Source organism: Juglans regia, chromosome 16 (assembly GCF_001411555.2).
Source record: "Juglans regia cultivar Chandler chromosome 16, Walnut 2.0, whole genome shotgun sequence".
In the NCBI taxonomy this organism is placed as follows: Eukaryota; Viridiplantae; Streptophyta; class Magnoliopsida; order Fagales; family Juglandaceae; genus Juglans; species Juglans regia.
In genome coordinates, this window is record NC_049916.1 from 27996297 (window position 1) to 28020265 (window position 23969).

The 23969-nt window shown below is 31.3% G+C and overlaps 2 protein-coding genes across 2 annotated transcripts; both read right to left on the reverse strand.

The window, feature by feature from the left end:
- Positions 1 to 580: 580 nt before the first annotated feature.
- Positions 581 to 4445, reverse strand: LOC118344836. Its single transcript, XM_035686263.1, has 2 exons — positions 1770 to 4445; positions 581 to 727 (listed from the first exon to the last, which is right to left on the reverse strand). The coding sequence occupies exons 1-2, from the start codon at positions 4443 to 4445 to the stop codon at positions 581 to 583; spliced, it is 2823 nt and encodes a 940-aa protein (XP_035542156.1).
- Positions 4446 to 19900: 15455 nt separating this feature from the next.
- Positions 19901 to 22213, reverse strand: LOC108999096 (cyclin-D3-1-like). Its single transcript, XM_018975894.2, has 4 exons — positions 21486 to 22213; positions 21189 to 21390; positions 20715 to 20845; positions 19901 to 20582 (listed from the first exon to the last, which is right to left on the reverse strand). Exons 1-4 carry the CDS (start codon positions 22032 to 22034, stop codon positions 20286 to 20288), a joined length of 1179 nt encoding a protein of 392 aa, XP_018831439.1. The 5' UTR covers positions 22035 to 22213; the 3' UTR covers positions 19901 to 20285.
- Positions 22214 to 23969: the final 1756 nt, after the last annotated feature.

The following is a 23969-nucleotide window of genomic DNA, read 5'->3' on the forward strand; positions in this document are numbered from 1 at the left end:
TTAATAAATGTTGATATTATAAGTTGTGTGATATACCATTGTATGAACCAACTTTTATACGTGTTGCGAGTAGAGTTGGCTTAGCTTCAATAATATCAGAGATTGTTCGGCATTCACCATCCACAAATCGACTCCACATAGTCAACCATATGGGCATTAGGCTGTAAATTTTAGGAGAAAATATTTAAAAGTGTAGTATAATGAAATAATATTGAAAATAAGTTAATTAAAGAATTTATTAATATCACATATATAGTTGAGAAATCTTTTTTACCTCTGGTCGATAACATATATTTCTTAAATTTTTGTTGGCCCATGTTTTGAGGTAATTTCTCTAGGAGGTTTCATGTATATTGCGATCGCCAGAATAGCTGTCCAATTATGTTAAAAAAAAAAATTGTGAAAACTGAATGAGAGTATCAAGATGTACGTTAAATATATCGATGTGATATTTACCTATTTCAGTTCCAGTGTCTTTGTACTCATGCAGATTGGTGAATGGGATAATATCATATTCTGGTGGTTGTAATTCCACTTCATTATCTTGAATGTTTTCGATGATTGTTCTTGAATTTAAGATCTACTGGTATTCATGCGCTTCAATTCTATGCCTGGGATCTAAAGGCTTAACATAAGCATTACTGATGTAGTAAGACCGGAAGATGTGCAACATGTCATTACGTAGGTCTATATCTTTGTCGAAAATTGTTGCTTGTAGTCGGTTGCCCTGCATAATATTGTATAAATGAATAGTTATTTCTATTCTATTGATTGTAAAATAGTATTTATTAAATATATATAAGATTTAATCTGAGAATATAGTTAGAATGAATCTATGCTGTAAGGGGAAAACATATTTATTTTGGATATATCATGTGAAGGAATATAATATAAATATTAAGTATATTTTTGCAAGAATGATAATGATATCAATGTTACCTCAGGGTCTATCAATGTCAGATTTTGATATTTTGTCGGTGAATGTTGTGCAGTACGTTTGGGAGATTTGTCTGACACAATCATCTTGATGCTCCAATTTTTTGTACTTGGAGTAATGTCTTTGATTGAGGTATAGATAGTCCGCATGTTGAAGCCTACTTATAAATGAAGAGAAAAAAAATATTAGTTTAAACAATTGAATTTAAATAAGACAATTTCAATAATAGAAAAACAGGAAGTTCTGAAAATTACATAATGGAAAAACAAATTGTATTTAATTGAGAGGTATATATTGAAATTTGATTACTTACAGAAGTTTATGATGGATATGCTAGTGTTAGTAATTCTTTATAAACAATATTATTTGTTTCAGCTTCTTCACAATCTTGAGTTGATACTGGTCTTATAAGAACTTTTACTGAAGCAGAAGTCTTGGCTCTTGATAGTGCTACATAGAGTTGGCCATGACAAAATACAGGTTGAGGCAAGTATACACCAACAAAATCTAATGTCTGTCCTTGTGTTTTATTTATTGTCATTGCAAAACTTAATCTGATAGGAAATTGTGTTCTTTTGAATGGAAAACCACTATTGTCATCTGCATTTGGCAAGAAAGGAATTCTTGGTATGAAAACTCTTTTTCCGGTGTGGTGATCAACTGCAATTTCAGCATCAATGATATTTCGTTCAAAGTTGCGACAAATAAGACGTGTTCCATTGCATAAACCTTCTGAAGGATTGACATTTCTGAGTAACATGATGGGACAATTTTTTTTTAATAACAGCTCATGAGGTGGAAGTCCATTTGGTGTCAATGTATTTAAAAAAACCTCCATGATTCCTTGTTCTGATGTATCAATCGTTTTATCGAAGCTATAGTATTGTGTAACTGTACCAGGAAATCTTTGAATAAGTATTGTATTTATCTCATCGACAGAGTTGTTCTTTGGTGTCAAGATAGCTCGATTTGTCATTTCGGATAAATTTTCTGAATAGCTGCCAATATCTTGGAAGACTGCATCGATCAGATCATCTAAAGACTCCACATCATTTCTGTAAGGAATGAGCATTTCATTGGGAATTTTGATCTTATTCTCAATTGTGATTGGTGTTGTTCCATTTCCGACCTGAAGTAAATAATTTGAGAAGTTTGGATCGAATCTTGCTCGCATATTCTCACTCAACCTAATCTTAGTTAAAGTAGACCACAAATATGACGATGCTAAACTGGCATTAACTTCTTCTTGTCTTGTGCCTTTCCGAATCACAGGTAAGACTTGACGAAAATCTCCACCGAATACGATAATTTTTCCACCAAATGGTAATCTTGAATCAGTTATGTCTCGTAACATTTTATCCAATGCTTGCATACATTCTTTTCTAGACATAGGTGCTTCATCCCATATGATTAGCTTTGCAAGACGTAACAATTTGGCAAGAGCACTTTGTTTGCTTACACAACAAGTACTATTTTTGTCAAGATCTAATGGAATTTTGAAGCGTGAATGGGCTGTTCGACCTCCAGGTAAAATAGATGCAGCAACACCAGACGATGCAGTTGCAAGAGCAATTAAGTTTCTTGATCTTACTGTAGCGAGAAGTGCTTTATATAAGAATGTTTTCCCTGTTCCGCCCGGACCATCAATGAAAAATGCAGCAGATTCATTTAGAAGGACTTTCTGCAAAATTGATTCATATGCGTGTTGTTGTTCAGAATTAAGACTCATCGAAGCCATAAGATCTTCTTCTGGTATTGAAACTGCAAATTCATCATTTATTTCTCTAGCTTCAGTTTCGTTCTGATCAAAAGAGACATCATATTCTATTAAATGAAACATGTTTATGTCTTTTCCCATCGATTCAAGTGTAGAAGAGATGCTTCGTAAGACTTTTGTCCTAATATCTGCTGATGTTGCAACACTTGTTTGGAAATCACTTGACATATCTTGTTCAAAATATTCCCAAAGTTCTCTAGGATTTGTTGGATTACAGTATACTAAAATTGTTGCAAATAGCCGTCTTAAACTGTGTGGTATTTGGTATAAGGAAGCCTCTTGCATACAATCTTGCAAACTGGTATCTCTTTGTAACAAACCATGTAATGTAGCTGCTTCACGAAAGGTTGGTGCAGTGACGTTGCCAACTGTTTTGATGTGGTCAAATGATAAAGGGCCTCTTATATGATTTAACAATATCCGTAAGTAATACCTTTCACCTTCGAATGGACTTGCTGTAACAATGCGGCCTATAACAGTTTTCTTCTTTCTTGGAGTCCATATTTTGTGTTGTTGGTTCCAAACAAAAGTTTCAGGAAATTCTTTGTACAGTAGTTTTCGTGCATTTTCATTAGTTTGATTTGTTGAAAAGAATTCAGTCAACATTGATTTTGCCGTAAAATCAGATCTCAGAATATTGTTAAGGTTGTCATGTGCATGAAAAGCTACCAGATGTTGATCTTCAAGATGTAGATGTAAACTGTAAACTGATGGATGCATTTCATTAAGAATAAAACCGTATATTCTCCACATAGCCTCTGGTGGAGCGATCCATCTGGCTGATTGAAATTGTTGGATTTCATCTATATCTTGGATGTTTTGTCCAGGAATCAAGTTGAAAGCAACACGATCATGACCTTTATAAATGTACTTATAAAGGTATTTGACTGCTTTGATTGTTGAGCAAATTTCTACATTCAAGTGACAATCAAATTTTGCGAGGAGATATGGATTATGTGGAACAACCCAACGGTTATCTAAATCTTTACCTCTGACTTTGACAGTCATTCCATTATCACAACGTTTGTACTGTGGAAAACAATCGATTCCAACGGTTGTGTTAGGTACAAAACATTTTGGAAAGTGGTTTTTACAACTGTCATTTGCTTTCATACACACATTGTTCGGATTCAGTACTCCACAGGGGCCATGCATCATATGTCTTTTTACTGTCTTGTACAAATGTAGATTTCTTTCTCTGTCAGGTATTTCTGCTGATACAATTTCATCAAAAGATTCTGGAGTATAGATTTTCCAATCTCTTTGTAGTATGATCAAGAAATGTGCATGTGGTAGTCCTCTTTTTTGATGTTCAATGACGTATACGTATGCTGAAACTTTCCCAAATATCTCCCGTTTGAATAATTCATCCTTCAGTTCTTCTAATTTTGCTCTAAAGATACGTGCAATCAAATCAGGACGATTTTGTGCTTCTTCTTGTGGACCCAATTCATCTAAGATTTCTTTCCAACTTGGGTTGCATGTCATGGTTAAAAAGATGTCCGGTTTTCCAAAGCGTTGGACTAAAGCCATTGCTTCCATATATCTCTTACGCATATCTCTTGGACCTCCAATAAAAGAAGAAGGCAGAATGATGCGTTTACCAACTTTAGAAGCATTGTTTTGTCCAAATGATAGACTGTCAACTATTCCTTGATATACTTCAGATCGAATCTCTTGTTGCTTATTACGAAAATAATCCAATCTTGACGTCTCAATTTTTACGTACATATCAACAACAAACTGCTGCAGTAAACGGCCCGAGAGTAGTAAAATAGATTTTGTATTTTTCCTAATTTGAAGTTTGTAGCAATAGTACTCGCGACATGAGACAACCTGTTGTTTTCTGTTTTTTTTCAGCACTGTAAGATAATAAATTTAATAAATTAGAAATGTAACATTGTTATATTAGAACAATTAAAAGTTAAAAGAGGAATTATTATTTTAACCTTCTTGTTCCTTTATAAGCAGTTGTTCTGCTGATACTGATTGTTGAGGATCGACTGATGCTCTTGTTACTTGTTGTGGTAGTCTATCACCTTTCTTTATTCTTAATATTCCTTGGTGCCAACCAGTATCACCAAAAGGAAATAACAATGGATACTGCAGTGGATCATAACAGCCAAAATAGTATTGGACTATATAACTTCCACCTGCATGATTGAATACCACAATATTTCGTCCTCTCAAATGTTCTGAATCATCATCTTCAATCCAAATAACTGCTACTTGAGAAGCTGACGGAGTGTTAAAAACACGCTGATCCAAACCCACATCTGATCTGATATGAATTTTGTGATTTTCCAAATTGGGCAGATCTCCAAGAGTTCGAAAGAATGTTGAGTATGGATTAACATGAAGAATATCCATAAGTTGAGCAACAGTTGATGAATCCAATCTTCCAATGTCATAAACACGATTGTCCAATTCATGTTCGGTATCATAAAAATATAATTGTAGATATGAAGGATGTCCATCCAAAGGAATCAAATCATTAATATAATGATAGATTTGACCTTGAGCTCGAAATGTGTAAATACCTTTGTTCCTTCTACACAAATCTCTATCAAATTTAACTCCAAATGATGTGAAAGCAAATTTGTTATTGTATGTGCGAACATACGTAAGAAAGTTGGTTGATTCAACTGTGTTGGAAGTAAACAAATGGTAAAGTTGTTCTGGAACATCATTTGTAGTTAAAGAGATTGTTCCATCGGCACAACAAAAACCTTTTGTTTCATGTTGAAATCTTTTTGCTTCACAAAATTTACAGAATGGTACTGATGGTAAGAGAGTTGCCTCAAATGGCACTGTTTGTAATATTTTCCTATGACCAGCTGATTGTTGATGTTGATTTCCTATGGAAGAAAGATGAATCATAAAAATGAGGTAAATGTTTAAAGTTGCTATAGTTTCAAATGATGGTATCATTGAATGAAGTTGTATGTAAGAAAGGAAAAGAAGGAAAAGAAATACGATTTAATTTTATACATCTTTCTTACCCCGAAATAGAGATTTTGTTGATGTAATTTCAACTGTGTTTATTTCCTGATAGAGTGCTCCAGAACTACCAATATTAGAGCTATAATCGAATTGTTCAACGGAGGATATATCACTGGTTCCAGCTCCGGCACGAAAAGTGCGTTGTCTTTTTGTACAATATGGCCTGACTTCTTCATTATTGTGTACGGATTCTATATGATCTCCCAACACATTTGTTTCGTCCTCAACGATTGGTTGGGAGAAAAATTGTTCTTCATGTTGAGTAGTATCATTCGTAAAATTCCTTTGTTGTAGATGTTTTTCTTTCTTTTTTTGTCGTATATGTTCTCTTTCTTCTAAAGAAAGAGTCTCATATAAATTGTTTATCTTAGAATGTTTTGTAGTACCTTGGGAATCATTTTAAACAAGAATCAAAGTTATAAGAATATCGAAGAATTAATTAATCATATAATGATAAATTTGTACTAATTTATTAATATAAGCTTACCACTTTTCATTTATATATGGAATGAAATAATTCTTCTCGATAACTGGATAAAAGAGAAACTCATAATGATGCAAATTGAAAAACCTTTTTAATCTAAGTATGTATTCCAACAGAATAAAACAACCTATTGAAAAAGATATATTTATAACATCGTTGGTTACCTTGGTAGTCTTGATAAAAGACTAAAAAAACTCAGTCAACTCAGCAAATTTAACGAAGCTGTAAAAAAGAGATAATGAAAATTAGAAATAAACCACCAATAGATATATAAATTATATAATTGTTATAGCATGAATTGCTGATGAAGAAAGTAGAAATAAAAAACTTACAGTTAAATTAAATATTTAAACAAATAAAAGGAAACAACAAATTTTGAAATTCATGAAAATGTTATATTTTGTTTGCAAGTTTTTATATATATTTTTTGTCTCAAGTTTTTGTCAAATTCTTTAATTAAATTTTTGATTTTTAATAATTTCAACATTTTAGTAATAGATTATGTATAATTATATGGGTAAAACTGTAATCAGAATAAATTATGAGGTTTTTAATTTAGATATAAATAGCAAAAGGAAATAAAATTTGCTTAGTAGTAAAATAATAGTAAAAGAAGTATAATTATATAATTATAATTTAAAAATATTTTAACAAACTTTATTATTAATATTCATAAAATTTTTATTTCATTATGTTCTTGAAGCATATTTTAAAATACAAGTTTATGCACAATATTAATTTTATTGAATGTGTACTTTATTTTATTAAATTATTTAATTAAATTTTCAATTTTTAAAAATTTCAATATTTTACTAATTGATTATGTATAATTATATGAGTAAAACTGTAAATATTGATGTAAGTATTTACATATAAAACTAAATTTGTCGGTAGAATTTCTTGTCTCAAGTTTATATATATAAAAACTTTCATTAATACCACTACTAAAATTTCATTTTTTAAAATCTAATAATTATTTAATCAGAAAGTATATCTTTATTATTTACAAACTTTATTATTAATATTCAAAAAATTTTTATTTCATTTTGTTCTTGAAGAAATACAAGTTTGTGCACAATATTATTTTTATTGAATGTATACTCTATTTTATCAAATTATTTAAATAAATTTTGGATTTTTTAAAATTTCAATATTTTACTAATTGATTATGTATAATTATATGGGTAAAACTGTAAATATTAATGTAAGTATTTACATATAGAACTAAATTTGTCGGTAGAATTTTATGAGTAATTTTATAACAATTTTTAAATTTTAATTCAACTATAAATAGTAAAAGGAAAACAAATTGTTTAGTAATAAAATAATAGCATAAGAGGTATGATTAAAAAAATATAATTTGAGAATATTTCAATTTTATAATAATTTTTATTCAACTGTTATATTTCATTTTTTAAAATCTAATAATTATTTAATCGGAAAGTACATCTCTATTATTTACAAACTTTATTATTAATATTCATAAAATGTTTATTTCATTTTGTTCTTGAAGCATATTTTAAAATACAAGTTGTAAAATTCAATCATAATATTCAATGACTCAAGGAGCATTGAAAAAATTCAGAATATTTTATTTTTATATTATTCTCACATTTTTCATTATTAAAGTAAATCTCTTTTATTTTGAAAATTCTAAAGATATTATAATGATAGAAAATCATTTAGATAAAAAGATTTTAGTTAATTAAAAATATTATAAGATTTAAATTATATTAAAAACTCTAATTATTTACATGATTTTAATTTTTTAAAATATTTAATAAAATTCTATCATTTATTTTACTGTTTAAAACTATTTATTACTGTAATTGTTTATTATTATTCACGAGTAATGTTCAGTACTGTTTATTATTGTATCACATACTACAGGACTGTTAATTACTATTTATACTGGTTAGTAGTATTTATTATAAAAAAATCTTCATTACCTTCTAACACTCTACACTCCATATTATTTTTAATTTTTATTATTTTTTTATCAAATATTTATTATATGTATAATATTTATTATAAAATTTTTATTTCATTTTGTTCTTGAAGCATATTTTAAAATATAAGTTTATGCACAATATTGATTTTATTGAATGTATACTCTATTTTATCAAATTATTTAATTAAATTTTCGATTTTTAAAAATTTTAATATTGTACTAATTGATTATGTATAATTATATGGGTAAAACTGTAAATATTGATGTAAGTATTTACATATAGAAGTAAATTTGTCGGTAGAATTTTATGAGTAATTTTATAACAATTTTTAAATTTTTTTTTTCTATAAACATGCATATGTAACTAATAAGATATAACATTTAAATATGTTGGAATAACATTTATTTTGAAATTATAATTTAATACAGCTCAAAGTTCAAACAGAATAAATATTGAATAAATGATATTAAATAATTAATTTAAAAGATTCTAAAATCAGAGAAGCAAAATAAACTATTTCAGTTATCAGTTCACAATATGAAACTAAAAAGTTAAAAGATCCATACTTTTGATATTTTTATATGAGCAGCTAGTTGTTGAGATATTTTGTTTCCACTTTCAATTTCATGGAGCTCAACCTATATAAAAAATTCAACAATATAAAATTCTAGTAAGAATAAAAGTAGAGTTGTAAAAAAAAAAAAAAAAAAATTACTATTATTTAATATTTTCAGATGGAAAATTGTAAATAATACAACATATAAATAGTTAATAATTTATTTGATTTCGGAAACATTTTATTTTGAAAGCAGTTTCTCTCTCTCCTACGCGATTCCGGAGCTCGGCTCCTCTCCTCCAGCGAAGCCCGTTGCCGGCGAGCGCCGGCCATCATCACCGCCTACACCGGCGTGTTCCCCTCACGCCGATGAGCATCCCCGGCACCACCAATGTTCCCCACGCGCAGCCATGCTTCTCCTCCGTGGAAAGAGAACCGAAATGGGTTTCTCCCATTTATGTGGTTTTCTGCCGCCGTACGCGGCCACCGAAGGGCACGACCACCACCGAGGAGTCCCCCTCAAGGTGGCGATCATCCCACCCACCTTCGAAGGCCGCCACGCGCAGCCCTCCGTCTCCCCCACGGAAACCGAACGAAAATGGGTTTCACCCATTTGTTTCATTTCGCGCCGCCGTACGTCGCCACCGAAGCTCACGGCCACCACCGAGGAGTTCCCCTCAAGGCGGCGACCATCGCACCCACCTTCGGAGTCCCCCACGCGCAGCCCTTCGTCTCCCTCCGTCTCCCCCACTCAAAGGCACACGGACAAACAGAAAAATATATTCGAGAATCAGAAAAGAGAAAAACAAAGTTAGAGGTGAAATAGAAGTGAACGGCGTACCAACGGCGAGAAGAAATCTCAGGAGCACGGAAAAATTTTTTCTTCGAGTTGAGTTTGGGAATTGTTCTGTAAATGTGAATTGTGTGTAGATTAGATGAGATATTTCATCTCTTATATGTGAATATTAGATATTTTACATAAGGATTAGATATTTTTAGTCTGTAAACGGTGCTAACCGAACTAAGAGGAAGAGGAAGGGAAACACTGAAATTCGAACTGAATTTCAAAACGGAACGAGAAAAGCGAACTGGAAAAAAAAAACGGTGCCACTGTTCACTACTGTTCATCTTTATACGTGCTTTTAAGATAAAGAAGATATATATATATATATATATATATATAATTATTATTTATTTATATTCATCATTTATTATGAAATTTAAATTATATTAAAAATTTAAATTAATTAGATAGTTTTTTTCTTAAAAATGTACAATAAAATTTTATTATTTATTTAATGATGAAAAATTAGTATTTTATAAATTAAAGTTGATTTTTAGTGTATAATATAATATTATTATTTTAAAAATGTTCAGTAAAACTTTATCTTTTATTTAAAAATAAAAAATTAGTATTTTATAAATTAAAGTTAATTTTAAGTGTATGATAGAATATTTATATTTTAATTATCTATTTTATGTTAGTTTAAATCAATATTTAAACTTCTACCGTTAGATTAAATTTGAAGATTAAAGATGAAGGGTTGGAATTTAAAACCCAAAAACTAACATTTTTTCCAACTTTTCCTTTCTCCCTCTCTAGCATTCTCCACGCACGTTTTCCCAATTTAGTTAAATAAGAATATTATCATATTTAATTTATGTTAAAACTCTAATCATTTATATGATTTTAATTTCTTAAAAATATTTAATAAGATTTTATCATTTATTTAATGATGGAATATTAGTATTTTATAAATTTAATTTGATAGTTTATGTATGATATGCTATTTATTTAGTTAATTAAGGATATTATCATACTTAAATTATGTTAAAATTCTATTTATTTATATAGTTTTAATTTCTTAAAAATATTTAATAAAATTTCATCATTTATTTAATGATAAAAGATTAGTATTTTATAAATTAAATTTGATAGTTTATGTATGATATGCTATTTATATATTAATTATTTAAATTTTAAATTAGTTTAAATCAGTGTTTAAATTTCTATTGTTAGATCAAATCTAAGGACTTAAAATGAAGGGTTGAGATTAATTTCTTAAAAATATTTAATAAAATTTCATAATCTATTTAATTTATTTCAATGTTTGTAATTAAAGTAATGTTTATGTATATTCAAATCAGTATGTTAATCTTTTACAATTAGATCATTTTGTTGTGATGATGTAGAGAGGGACGCAGATTGTGGTATTACGTCGCACACTGGCATTCATATGGACGAACCCAAAAAGAAACAGAAAAGTCAAACAAACATGCAGAAAAAAAAATATAAATAAATAAAAATAAAGAAACCCTCTTTACTGTTCATTACTAGTAATGAGTATAACCTCTTTTAAGTTATAGGAAGATATATATATCCTTATACTTAAAAGTGTCTATCGTCCTGTGAATAGTGAGATGAATAGTAATGAACAGTACTTATTTTACGTTTTCTTCCTCCCCTCACGTCCCTCTCTACCTCATAGCAAAATCACAATTTCCCCTTCGCCCCTCTTTATAAATTCACCACAAAATACAAACTTACCAAACAAATTTATACTCAAATCACAAAATCAACACACAAATCACAAACCAACAGATCCGTGAAGAGAGAAGGCAGGAGCTGGGGCTTCGGTTGGAGAAAAGGAGGAAGATGAGGGGTCATTGGAGAAGGACGAGGCTGCTAGTGGTGGTGCGGTGGCGTAGAGGTGGCCAACGGCGGCGCTATGGGGAGAAACCCGTGCGTCGAGACCCATTTCGGGTTGGTCGCGTGCGGCTGAGGGAGGAGCTACCAAGGGGCTTCGACGGTAAGGTTTCCTTACCGCCGTGAGGGGAAGCCAGTGAGGTGGTCGGTTACGCCGCAGGGTGGCGCACGGCGGTGTTGGGCTACTTGAAGGAGGAGATCGGGTGAGAGAGAGAGGGAAGGCGCGCGGGGAAGGGATTAGCTGCCAAGAGAGTTCGACGGTGGGTTTTGGTCGCCGGCGTGAGGGGAAGTCGGTGATGTGGTCGATGACATCACACGGTGGCGCACGACTGCTTGAGGGAGCAGATCACGTGAGAGAGAGGGAGGACGTGAGGACGAGGCTGAGCGGAAGGAGATAGAGGGAGAAATAGAAAGTGAGGAGAAAAAGAGCGGAATGAGAGAGAGGGAGAAATAGAAAATGAGGAGAAAAAGAAGGTTTTTGGGTTTAAATCTAGCGGTTCATTGTAATCTCTAAATTTGATCCAATGGTAAAAATTTAAATACTAATTAAATTAATTTAAAATAAATAAATAATATATAAATATCATATCATAAATAAATTATCAAATTTAATTTATAAAATATTAAAATTTTTGAGATTTAAATCCAACCCTTCATTATAAATCTCTAAATTTAATCTAATAATAAAATTTAAATATTGATTTAAATTAATTTAAAATAATTAATTAACATATAAATATCATATCATAAATAAATTATCAAATTTAATTTATAAAATATTAAAATTTAAATCCAACCCTTCATCATAAATCTATAAATTTGATTCAACAATAAAAGTTTAAATACTGATTTAAATTAATTTAAAATAGATAATTAACATATAAATATCATATCATAGATAAATTATCAAATTTAATTTATAAAACTCATCAACATCAAGCCCATTCGGGCTGTGCACAGCCTAGAGAAAGGAAGAGAGAACATGAGAGAGGGAGATCGGTGTGGGGAGACTCGCCGGAGTGAAGTGGTGCCGGTGGAAGGGGCAGTGAGGCTCACCGGCGCACGGCGGCACCGAGCTGGGCAGAGGAAGAATCGGCTTGGAGAGGGGTAGCATACCGCATACGCGTGAGCTGAGGGATGAGAGAGAGAGGGGAGAAGGAAGAGTGTGGGTATTTAACCCAGTCCTTTCGTCTTGAAGTCTTCAAAATGATCTAACGGTAGAAAATTAAAATATTAATTTAAAAATACGTAAACATTAACTTAATTAAAAATATTGAAAAAAATGAAGGTAAAATATTATTAACTAATAATAAGGTCACCATCGACCTTATTATTAACACACATGAAGATTTGAGTTTGATATAATATTTTTAGAGTTTTTAAAATAGAAGAGACTTACTTTAATGATGAAAAAAATGTGAGAACAATATAGAAATAAAAGACTGTATTTTTTTAGTACTCCCTGGGTCATTTAGTAGTATGTTTGAATTCTACAATTTATATATTTTGCTAAGAAAACTATTACTAGAATATCTAAAATCTTTTAATTTTCATATTACTCATATTACTGTAAAATTTATTTTTACAATTTCTGTAGGAGTTTTTGTGGCTTTACATATAGACTGCTACTTTGGAAGAATTAACTCAGAATTTTACAATTGGGGTCTTTTTCGTTTCCTAACTATAATGTGTTTTTCTCTATTGATATATATTCTTTTGCACTCTAATAAAATTGATTCAGAATTTTATATTCTGTGACCAAGATCATGTTTTGGTTTTGCTAATTTTAAATTTCATTTTATCACTTCTTTTTTTTCTTCGGTTGGATTGTTTCGATTTATGCAATGAAGTACTATCATCATCACATAGATTCTCCGCATCTCTTTTCACTTGTTAGGTATAGAAATTGAGTTCATAAAAAATTCTCCGTATACCACTTATTTTACTTATGATTACGTTTTTTTTTTAACACAAAACATATTTATATTTTCAAAATAACTTGTTTTTCATTCAATCGGGTAAATATGCCTTGCACATTGCCCAACCGCTAGTATATATATAAATGGATATGGATATTGGATAGTTCATGTTCATGGGAGTTTTTTAATTAGGGCATGCACATAATAATTGACAAGTTTGTTCATGGTACGTACTAGCGCTTGAAGGTTCTATCTTGAAAGACATTACCCCTTTTATGTGTTTCAGAGAATAACATTTTTACCATTTGAGTGATTGGGCCCTAAACTTGATTCCTTATATAATATTGGTTAATAATAAATTAAAGAACTAATATTAATGAATAGTACTTGACATGATATATATATTAATATATCATGTTAATTGGACCCAAGTCCGGTAGTAGTGTACGTACGTACGTACACTTTTGGGGTACGATATTAGTACTAGTAGTACTGTTTCATATTATATTTGCAGATACTCTAATAATCCACTTTGGATTTTTATTTTCTGAAGTAAAAATTCACTTCCCTAATTATAATATACCTATCATTTAAAGATCGATGCAATTGAAAGCAAATCACTTGTTTTCTGCTAGCTAGGTGTACTTACTTCCCCGTCAAGTTCATATTTATATTTTGAGGACATGTTATTGAAATTCGTTGGGATCAGATATAAGAAAACTACATCTTATTGTTATATATATATATATATATATATATATATATCTAATTAAATTACATACATATATATGTATTAACATTTATTTGAAATGATTTGTTATGAAGTAGAACTTACTCTTAAAAATCAACTTACAAAAAAATGATGTTTAAAAACTTATAAATTACTAATCAATCTCATTCTTAATAGATGTGGCATCGTAACATGATTACAATCTTAATTAGTTCTATGGATTGCAGATCAGCCTATTCACACTTTGTCATTAATTCCCGTCCTGCATGATGTTTCCATCTTCCACAAACAAACAACCCCTTAAATATTGGCTCCATGCATGGGACTTAAATGTGCGCGCGCGATCCTCAAATGGTCCTCGTCTTTGTCGTCCTTTACTTTACAGTTGTATGCAATAAAAAGGTATAAGCTGAAAACTACTCGCAGTTTGGTTCGTATTTGATTTCTTGTGATTTTTTTTTTTTAAGAGAAATGATAGTTACAATCGTGAATGTGTAAGTATCATATAATTATTTTTAAAAAAATAAATAAATAGAATACATACATAACAAATAATTTTTTAATGATAAACTTTTTTTTTTTTAAATGACTTCACGACACTTACATACATCATAATTGTAAGTCTCATTACTTTTTTTTAATGAACAAAAACACCCAACAATGACATGCATGATATCAGACCATGCGCCCGGCCAGCTTTTTGGCAAAAATTAATAATTACAAAAATTACAAAAGACCCAGTTAAACTCCAATTAACAGTTAATATTATTAGAATAATATTATATATAATCATAGAGTATACAAATATTATATAATTATTTTAAAAAGAGTGAGATCTATAATTAAAAAATTATTATTATTTTATATAAATCTTATATATTTTTTATATTTTAAAAATAATTATATAATACTTACGCATTTATGCCGCAACTATCATTTCTAATATTATTATACTAACTATAGGCACGGGGACAGACTGGGCTTTGGTCCCTTGGAGCAAGCTAGCTGTTTCCCTTTGAAAAAACAGTCTCTCTCTCTCTCTCTCTCTCTCATAATCCATGATCACGAGCATGAATATAGCCCACCTATACTCTACCAACCTTAAAGTAGAAAACAAAAGGACCAAAGACAATCTTCCTACAAAACCAAAGATCCTAGCTTGTCTCCCAGTTTCAATCTGTATCCACCCACTTTTTCTCTTTTCACCTTTGTTAAGTTGAGTGCTCTATCAAATGAGACCGAAACCGAAAACCCAAAATCTCTCTCTCTCTCTCTCTCTCTCTCTCTGTGCCAGCTTTCTCTTGTGGGAAGACTTTTTGATTCTTAGGTGAAAATGAAATGTCATTTCTTCCGGGACTAGGGTTTGTGTTTATTATTTTTATTGCACATCATGCAAGATAATGATACTCATTATTAATTATGTCTTTCTAGCTAGCTAGCTAACTGCATGCCATGCACCACTTCTTTTTTCAAAGACATATATATATATATATATATGAGAAATTCTTCCCATGTCATGTGCGTTCGCATGCATGCAGCTAATTTGAAGTTGATTAATTGGCAAACAGAAGAATTACTGATCAAAGACATGTGAAATATGGGGTGAATAGGCGCACGTACGTGACCGCATGCAATGGCATGGCTCGAACATTAGGGTAGGTTTTGGGGGTGAGATGAGAATTTTGTGTTTTGTTTTGAAGTTTAAAATATTAAGTTTTAATATTATTATTGTTTTGGGATTTGAAAAATGTGTATTGAGATTTGAAAAAGTTGAATTGTTTATTATATTTTGTATGGGGATTTGAAAAATGTGTAATGATGAGATGAGATGAGATGAGAATTTTGTATTTTGGTTTTGGTCCCAAACCTGCCCTAATTATAGATGAGTATTTTTAGGCCGAATTATATGGATTATTGAGCTTCATCGATTTTAATAAAAAATAACATTAGATATAACACGTGAAAAAAGCTCAGGAACCTTTTTTAATTGGGCTAAGAAAAAAGGGAAAAGGAGGAAAAAAAAAAAAAAAAAAGGCAAAGAAAACAAGCCAAAGGAGGGTAGGCACGCTCGATTTATAAGAATCCATAAAACCAGCATCAAGAATCTCCACGCACTACAGAGAATAAAAAAAAGGTAGGAATGGACAAAGTCACAAGAGAATGCATGCATGTACAGAACTAACTTTATATATACGGTATTAATGCATGGAGTATGCCCTTTTCACATTTACGTACTCATTTACGATGGAAAGATTTAGTACTCTAATCCAATAATTAACCATACATATACATACATACATACATATATATATATATATATATATATATATATATATATATATATATACTAGCGGTGGTAAAGCACGTTTACCACATCTGCCAAATTGAAGAAAAAAATAAAATATAATTTCGAATATTAAAATAATTTAATGTATAAGAATAAAATTATTATTTATTTATGTTCATCATTTATTATGAAATTTAAATTATATTAAAAATTTAAATTAATTAGATATTTTTTTTTCTTAAAAATATATAGTAAAATTTCATCATTTATTTAATGATGAAAAATTAGTATTTTATAAATTAAAGTTGATTTTTAGTATATGATATAATATTATTCTCTTAAAAATATTCAGTAAAACTTTATCTTTTATTTAATGATGAAAAATTAGTATTTTATAAATTGAAGTTAATTTTTAGAGTATGATAGAATATTTATATTTTAATTATCTATTTTATATTAGTTTAAATCAATATTTAAACTTCTATCGTTAGATTAAAGATGAAAGAGTTGTAATTTAAAACCTATAAACCAATATTTTTTCCCAATTTTCCTTTCTCCCTCTCTCTCATTCCCCACGCACGATTATGGTATTACGTTGCACATTGGCATTCACACAGACGAACCCAAAAAGAAACAGAAAAACCAAACAAACATGAAAAAAAAAAAAAAAAACCTCTTTACTATTCATTACTGTTGATGAACAGTCATGAACAATATAGGGATATGTGAAAAAAAAACCACACAACCTCTTTACTGTTCATTACTGTTGATAAACAGTAATAAGATAGCCTCTTTTAAGATATAGGCAGATATATATATAAATTGAAGTTAATTTTAAGTGTATGATAGAATATTTATATTTTAATTATCTATTTTATGTTAATTTAAATCAATATTTAAACTTCTACCATTAGATCAAATCTGAAGATTAAAGATGAATAGTTGAAATTTAAAATCTAAAAACTAATATTTTTCTCCACTTTTCCTTTCTTCCTCTCTCTCATTCCCCATGCACGATTGTGGTATTACGTCGCACATTGGTATTCACACGGACAAACTAAAAAAAAAATAGAAAAACTAAACCAATATGTGAGAAAAAAAAAATTAAAAAAATAAAAACTATTTTACTGTTCATTACTGTTGATGAACAATAATAGGATATGCAGAAAAAAAAATATGCGAAGAAAAAAAAAATCATCTTTATTGTTTATTACTGTTGATGAATAATAATAAACAATACACGTATAGACGCTTTTAAATAATAAACAGATATATATGAAAGAGAATTAATGATTGGACAGAGTAAAGTCAGCAATATATACATGATCGTCATCATCGACGATCAGTAGTTAAAAGTGGAGGTGGTAGTAAATTAAAGCAATTGCAGTACTATATATATATATTAGCATTCTTCATGACAGTGCTGTTACTGCTGTATATATATGTATGACTAGTGGTAACATGCACTCATCATCATAGAAAAAAAGTGCGTGCCCTACACTTGATAAGAGCATGCAGATCGATCGAGTAATCATGATCAGCTAGAGACGTTAACACAAGCATAGTACGGTTTTTTTCTTTTTAATTTTTTGAGCTAGCATGAATTAATGCGGGCGAGATCGCTAGGAGATCATAGAAGCAGCACCGATCTTTATTGCCATTATTTAACTATATTATATATGCATTCTTTGGTTTATATAATAAGTTCATTAAGTAGTCTGATCTTCTTTCATGAATATAATCATAGACCTCATTTAAATTTATTTTTGTTAGCTATATCATCGGAAAAACTATGATTATTTAGAGAAATCGATCCTGCATGAATTTTTAATTTTTAAATATAAAATGAATCTCAACAATAGATATATGTATATGTTGAGGACGTGTTTCACTGCTACATACGCACTCTCGATCTCCTGCAACCAAAAAGTAAGAGGGTTTGGGGGTTGAAGGGGACCTCTCCGATACTTAAATCAGTAATGATACAAGTAGTCTTAGAGCCAATTGTTCGAGAGAATTTCATTAGCCTACCTGGATCCTTTAAATAGAGGGATTGTCTTCTTAAGATCACCTAGACTAATTACCTTGCCTACTATTTGAAATTTGAATCCTAATTCATTCAAGCTATCCACTTGTTATGAATGAGTGAATATCCTAGTAGTCTCGAGATATATAGGTGAGTGTTCCTCTTAACAAACTAACATAAGCCCTATTGGGTCGGGGGGACGTTTAGGCCTTGAGTGACTTGTTGGGCCCTCATGGCCTAGGCCTAGGGTGGCATCCTGCGAGCCCTTGTGGTGGTATATTAAAGTCTTTTCAATTATCTAGTGAAGTCTCATTGCAAATGGTGTGATGGGATTTTTGTATTAAGTATTTTTGAACCCTCTCGGTTAAATTAATCTGTGCCCCTCCAGTATATATGATTGTATATATATCGAAGACCAGACTAATTAATATTGTAGGGGAAGCAAGCATATATATATATATATATATCACCTGTCTATCCACTACTTTCCCAAGTGGGAAACAGTTTTGCTGCGGAAATAAAAAATATTTTAGCTATAGTACTGTTATATAATGATGATCGATGCAGCAAAATTAATGTCTCTTATATATTCGTACCAACTAATAAAAATTAGTTAAGTACCAAATCGTGGACTTTGGCACGCACTACAAGAAAACTATTTATTTGTGACTATTTAATTCTAGCGAAATGATTATTTACAGTTAAAATGAATCTGTTTTAATCACAAATAACATTTTCGTCGCAATTAAATGACCACAAAAATCTATTTTTCTTGTAGTGACGGGCCTATATAGATATTACCTGAGAGCGTAGAAACATGATCGAGCATATATATGATTTGGCTCCTGCATGCACTTAATTAATAAATTTATAAATTGACAGTAATTTGATATAATATATATTAGATTATTTTAAAATAATAAATGATATAATATAAATAATAAAATTTATATATTTCTATTATAAATTTAAAATTTTAAAACAAGCGATAATTTCACGCTACATTATATATATATTCACAGGATATAATGTGAAGTGAAATCAGTTCATTCGTTGATTTACTTTTGAATCTGATCTGACTACCGGCGAACTTCCGACGTTGGGTGGTTTTTTTCATGTTAGAGATTAATTAATTATAATTTATTACCTACGGTCGCTCAAATTGTTCACCAAAAAGGAAGGAGTGCTGTGCGGCTCGTATAACGAGGTCAAACCCCCACTATAAAAAAGTCTCCTATAAACCAAACCCTCCAAAATCCCACTTGCCGACAGCCTGTAATTTCTTCCTTCCACATGATGCATGCAGTCAAATCTATTCCCCCCGTTGAATTTGTTTCCGCCAGAACAGTTCATATATATATATATATATATATATGGCTAATTGGTACATAACATTGGATTAGATTTAAATCAATGACAGTACCTCTCTTAATATTGTCCTAGCGTACGTACGTAAAACTAGCAAAGGCTTCTAAGCAAATGAGAAGTGATCAGAGATCATATATGAAAAATAGTCATGATTTTATAATAGAATTAATATCATATAAATTATTTAATTCTGTCCAGACAAAATATGTCTAACGAGGAGGCTTCCAGAAAGAGAAGAGAGTGCCAAAAACATATACACGAATATTATATTTATTATCTTCAATGTCACTGATCTTGTCCCTTCTTTTCCTGCAAAGTGCGATCCATCTCCACAGCTGCATGTGTTTCCTCTCCAAGACGTACGTGCATGCATGAATATATGCTGGACATTGTTGGAAATGCAGAGATGGACTGGAAGCTGGCACGGCCACTTCTCTTTTTTCTTTAATATTTTTTTCTTTTTTCTTCTCCCTTATAAGCGGAATGCACTCTAACTTCGTTTTTGGGGTGGTGGGGGCCTGGGGGGAGGGAGAGAGGGATTATGGATGGCTGCTAACAATGCCAACGGAGACCCGTTTGAATGTTGGTAATTTCGTTTGATGTTCATGGGTTCTGCTCTTCTTGAACAGAGGCTCTGACGATGAATATACCGAGGAGGACCCCACAGCGCAAGAATTGTTGGAGCTATCAGATGTAAAAAGGGCATCAAGTACACCATTTGGGCTGCCAGAATTAGAAATTTCTTCATGCTTGCGCTTGTGAGGGTTGCTGTGTCCGCAATTATAGGCCTTTGATAGCTTAGTGATCATGAGATTATAGCAGTCATTCACTTTTTCCTGTTACAATGCAGTTCGTAATCATAGCTCAAATAATGTGTATTAATATCTTCACGTTTAAACTTAAATCTGGACAAACATTAAAGAAAAGAAAAGAAAGTCATATATATAATATGGGCGCCAGAGATATACCTTGCTTATTTTAAGGATGCCCAGAAGCTGGTTTTTGTATTCTATGGGATTGCACGGTTCAACTTGATCTATAACGTGCATCATAGTGGCAGCAGCCAAAACAGAAGGAAGATAACGGACGAATCTTGAACCTACAATATTTGACAAAACGTAAACTAACTGGAAATCATGGATCTCTTTCTTTGTTTTTTGTTCTCTGCGATTTCAATTTTTCAATAAAATTTTAATTATTTTATACTTAAAAATATTATTATCATTTTTCTATTATAGCCTTATGTTAATGGCTCGCTTAAGGCCACAAAATATATTGATCAGCCGCCCCAGCTGGAAAGTACTAAGTTTTCGTACGTCATTGATACTGACCGGAGAAGAAGACCGGTGGAGGTCATGGAAGTACTGGAGGTGGTGGTGTTGTTAATGATAGTTTAAAGGGTAGTGAAAAAATATATAAGCCAAGCAGGAGGAGATGCTTACCCGAAACCACAGACAGGAGGACATGCTCACAGCGTCTGAGGAATTCCCAGTGGAGATGTGACTTCATTCCAAGCCTCCTTATGATGTGGTCAAGAAATGAGTGTGGGGTCACAGGGTGCATCTTCCATTGAAGAGTGGAGAGCACCAGGAGCTCCATTCTTTGAATAGTTTTGGCCTCAAAAACATAATTTGTATCCTCCACCTGAAACGAAACAAAACCCAGATTCGTTCCTGAAATCAACAAAAAGACACCAACGTAGAACTTATGATACATGTGTTGGCTGTGGTTGAACGTACTTGTAGGTCTAAGAGAAGGGGTACTTGGGTCTCTTCTACTTTTGCAGCCAAAGAGAGACAAGCCACGGCCACAAGTTGGATCATCCACGGCTTCTCTCTCTGAAAATGAAGGCTTGTGAGGAACCTATCGAGATAGTTAATGGCTAGGGTTGCTGTGAGAGCCGAGAACCCATAATGGACATTAACTTTGAGCATCCACTCCACAGCCTCACGACGAGCCACAGAGATAGCAGAGTCTGTTTCCGCAATGCTGTTATCAAGATGAGCTTCTTCTTGTTCTTTGCAGAAGAGAGAAACAAGCTCTTCATCTTCCCAGAACAAATCTTGCTCCAACAAGAGCAAAGGAACAAGAGAAGTACTGTTATTAACATTAATGTTTTTGCTGCTATATATCCTACTCTCAGTACTCTCCCCTTCTAAAACTTGCTCGATTTCTTCCTCCTCCTCCCATGTCTCTTCCTCGCAGTACAGAGCATCCAGCAAGGATGAAGGGTGTTGTTGTTGTTGTTGTTGTTCTATTTGTTGCTCGTTTTGTAGTTGAATTGCCATCTTCTTCTCAGAAGAAGAGGTTTCAGTCCTCCATTCATTGTGCAAAAAAAAAGGTCTTTCTCGCCCCCATCTCTCTCTCACTCAATTCTCTGTGGTTGAAGTGCAGAGACCAGAGAGAGAAGCTTAAAGCAGAGAAGGAAAAGGTGAGAAGGAATTGATTTTTAGCAGAGTGGGTTTCACGCTTGTCTTTATTCATATTATATATAGATATATGTATCATGTATGTATGTATATGTATTGGGGTTTGGAATTCTTTTGTGCTTTCGGTGTGTTTCGTTGGCGGGCAGAAATGAAACGGCACACACACCAAGCCGGACCCCATGAAAACAACCTCTTATGGAAGCTAAATAAAGAGACACTGTGGATTGGCTGTGGAAAAATAAATCAGAGAGAGAGAGAGAGAGAGAGTTGTTTAAATAGGGTTTTCAGTTTTGTTCGAATAGCGTGTCGAGTGTCATGTTACTACGTTAGATGTATCAATGTGTCTGGATTCGTGCGGATAAGACATACATTAACAGCCAACAATTTGTTAGATGTTTCGGTTAACATGTAATAAATTAATTTGTTAGATTCGTATATGATATATGATATGTCGTTCTCTGTCGTGATATTTAAACATAGCTTTAAAAAAATTCCGATACGATTTTCTGATCTTGTAATTTCTTTTTGTTTTCTTTTTCTAATTTACGTATTTTTAATTTTTCATGGAACTCGTGGACCCGACACACTTGGTTTATTCCATCTTTAGCTTTCCTGATCTGATCTATTTCTTTTTCTCGATTGCAAAAATCCTTAAGCTCGTCATCATGTGTGTCGTGCATGTGTTAATCTTGTTTCACTCTACGAATCAATAAAAACATCATTATCAATATTGGTGTTTACCTTTCAAACTCTTTATTATTGAGGTTATTATTGAGGTTCATATTTAATCTATATATATATATATATATATATATTTCCATAGTTAGGTATGCATCATGATTACAATGTATGCTCTCTGTTTCTGTAATTTACTTTTTGATCATATTATAATATAATGTGATCTAGTAGGTTAGCTATAAAATTCAGGGAATTTCAAGAGCCTCTTTCTGGAACCCGCGTCAATGTCTGTCATTATAATGAAAGTTGATGGATTTTAGATAACGGCATTCCTTCTCCAACTAAGAATTTAGTTTTACTAAAAAAAGAACTTAAGAATTTAGTATAGTCAAGATTTCCCTTCCAAATTATAATATTATAAAATGAGAAAACACAAATGAGAATAAGGAAGGTCAGTTTTTATTTTATTTTTGTAAGTAACAAAAGCATGAGAATAAGAAAGAGATTGAAGAAGATCCATTAATGAAAGATGAAGAAAAATCACCCGTTATAAATTTAGAAAAATGAAAAAAAGAAACATATTTTTGACTTTTGGACAATGTTCAGATCCAAACATTCCGCATTTAGGAAAAGAAGCCAATTTGTTAAATTTTGGGTTAATTCTTGAGATTTTAGCTAAAACATGAATATAGGTATTTTTTTAGTTTTTTTTTATTAAAAAAAAATTGTTCCTATATTTTGGGATGCGGATTAAGAAGATTTATTTATTTTTTATTTTAAATTCGTAGAGGTTATCTCAAGGAAAAGAGCATTAAATATATAGAATTTTAAGGACCCTCCATATACACGGCCAGAAACCAGCTTTGGCCCAGCAACAATTGTTGGACTTTCCACCCTCAAAAATATAAAGGAGGTCCATTACTCTTCCGGACATGGCCCAAACCAATATTAAAAAAAAAGATGTTATCAATCACATTAATGAAATGCGAGTACGTAAATGTAACTGATATGTAGAGGTAAAGAAAAGGGGTAATTTAAAGCTGTAAAGCGTTATGTCCAATTGGCTTCCTCTGTATGTCAGAAAACTTAATAAAATAAAATAAAAACACAACAGGA

Bases quoted from the DNA above. Each gene is read 5' to 3' on its own strand.
- LOC108999096 (XM_018975894.2), bottom strand. From the start codon at position 22,034: ATGGCAATTCAACTACAAAACGAGCAACAAATAGAACAACAACAACAA. The intron at 20,846-21,188 runs GTAAGCATCTCC...CAAATATTGTAG, and splicing joins CCTCCTGTCTGTGGTTTCGG to GTTCAAGATTCGTCCGTTAT. The intron at 20,583-20,714 runs GTATATCTCTGG...GCATTGTAACAG, and splicing joins GCATCCTTAAAATAAGCAAG to GAAAAAGTGAATGACTGCTA.
- LOC118344836 (XM_035686263.1), bottom strand. From the start codon at position 4,445: ATGTACGTAAAAATTGAGACGTCAAGATTGGATTATTTTCGTAATAAG. The intron at 728-1,769 runs GTTTTTTTAAAT...AATATTATGCAG, and splicing joins CAGAACAAGGAATCATGGAG to GGCAACCGACTACAAGCAAC.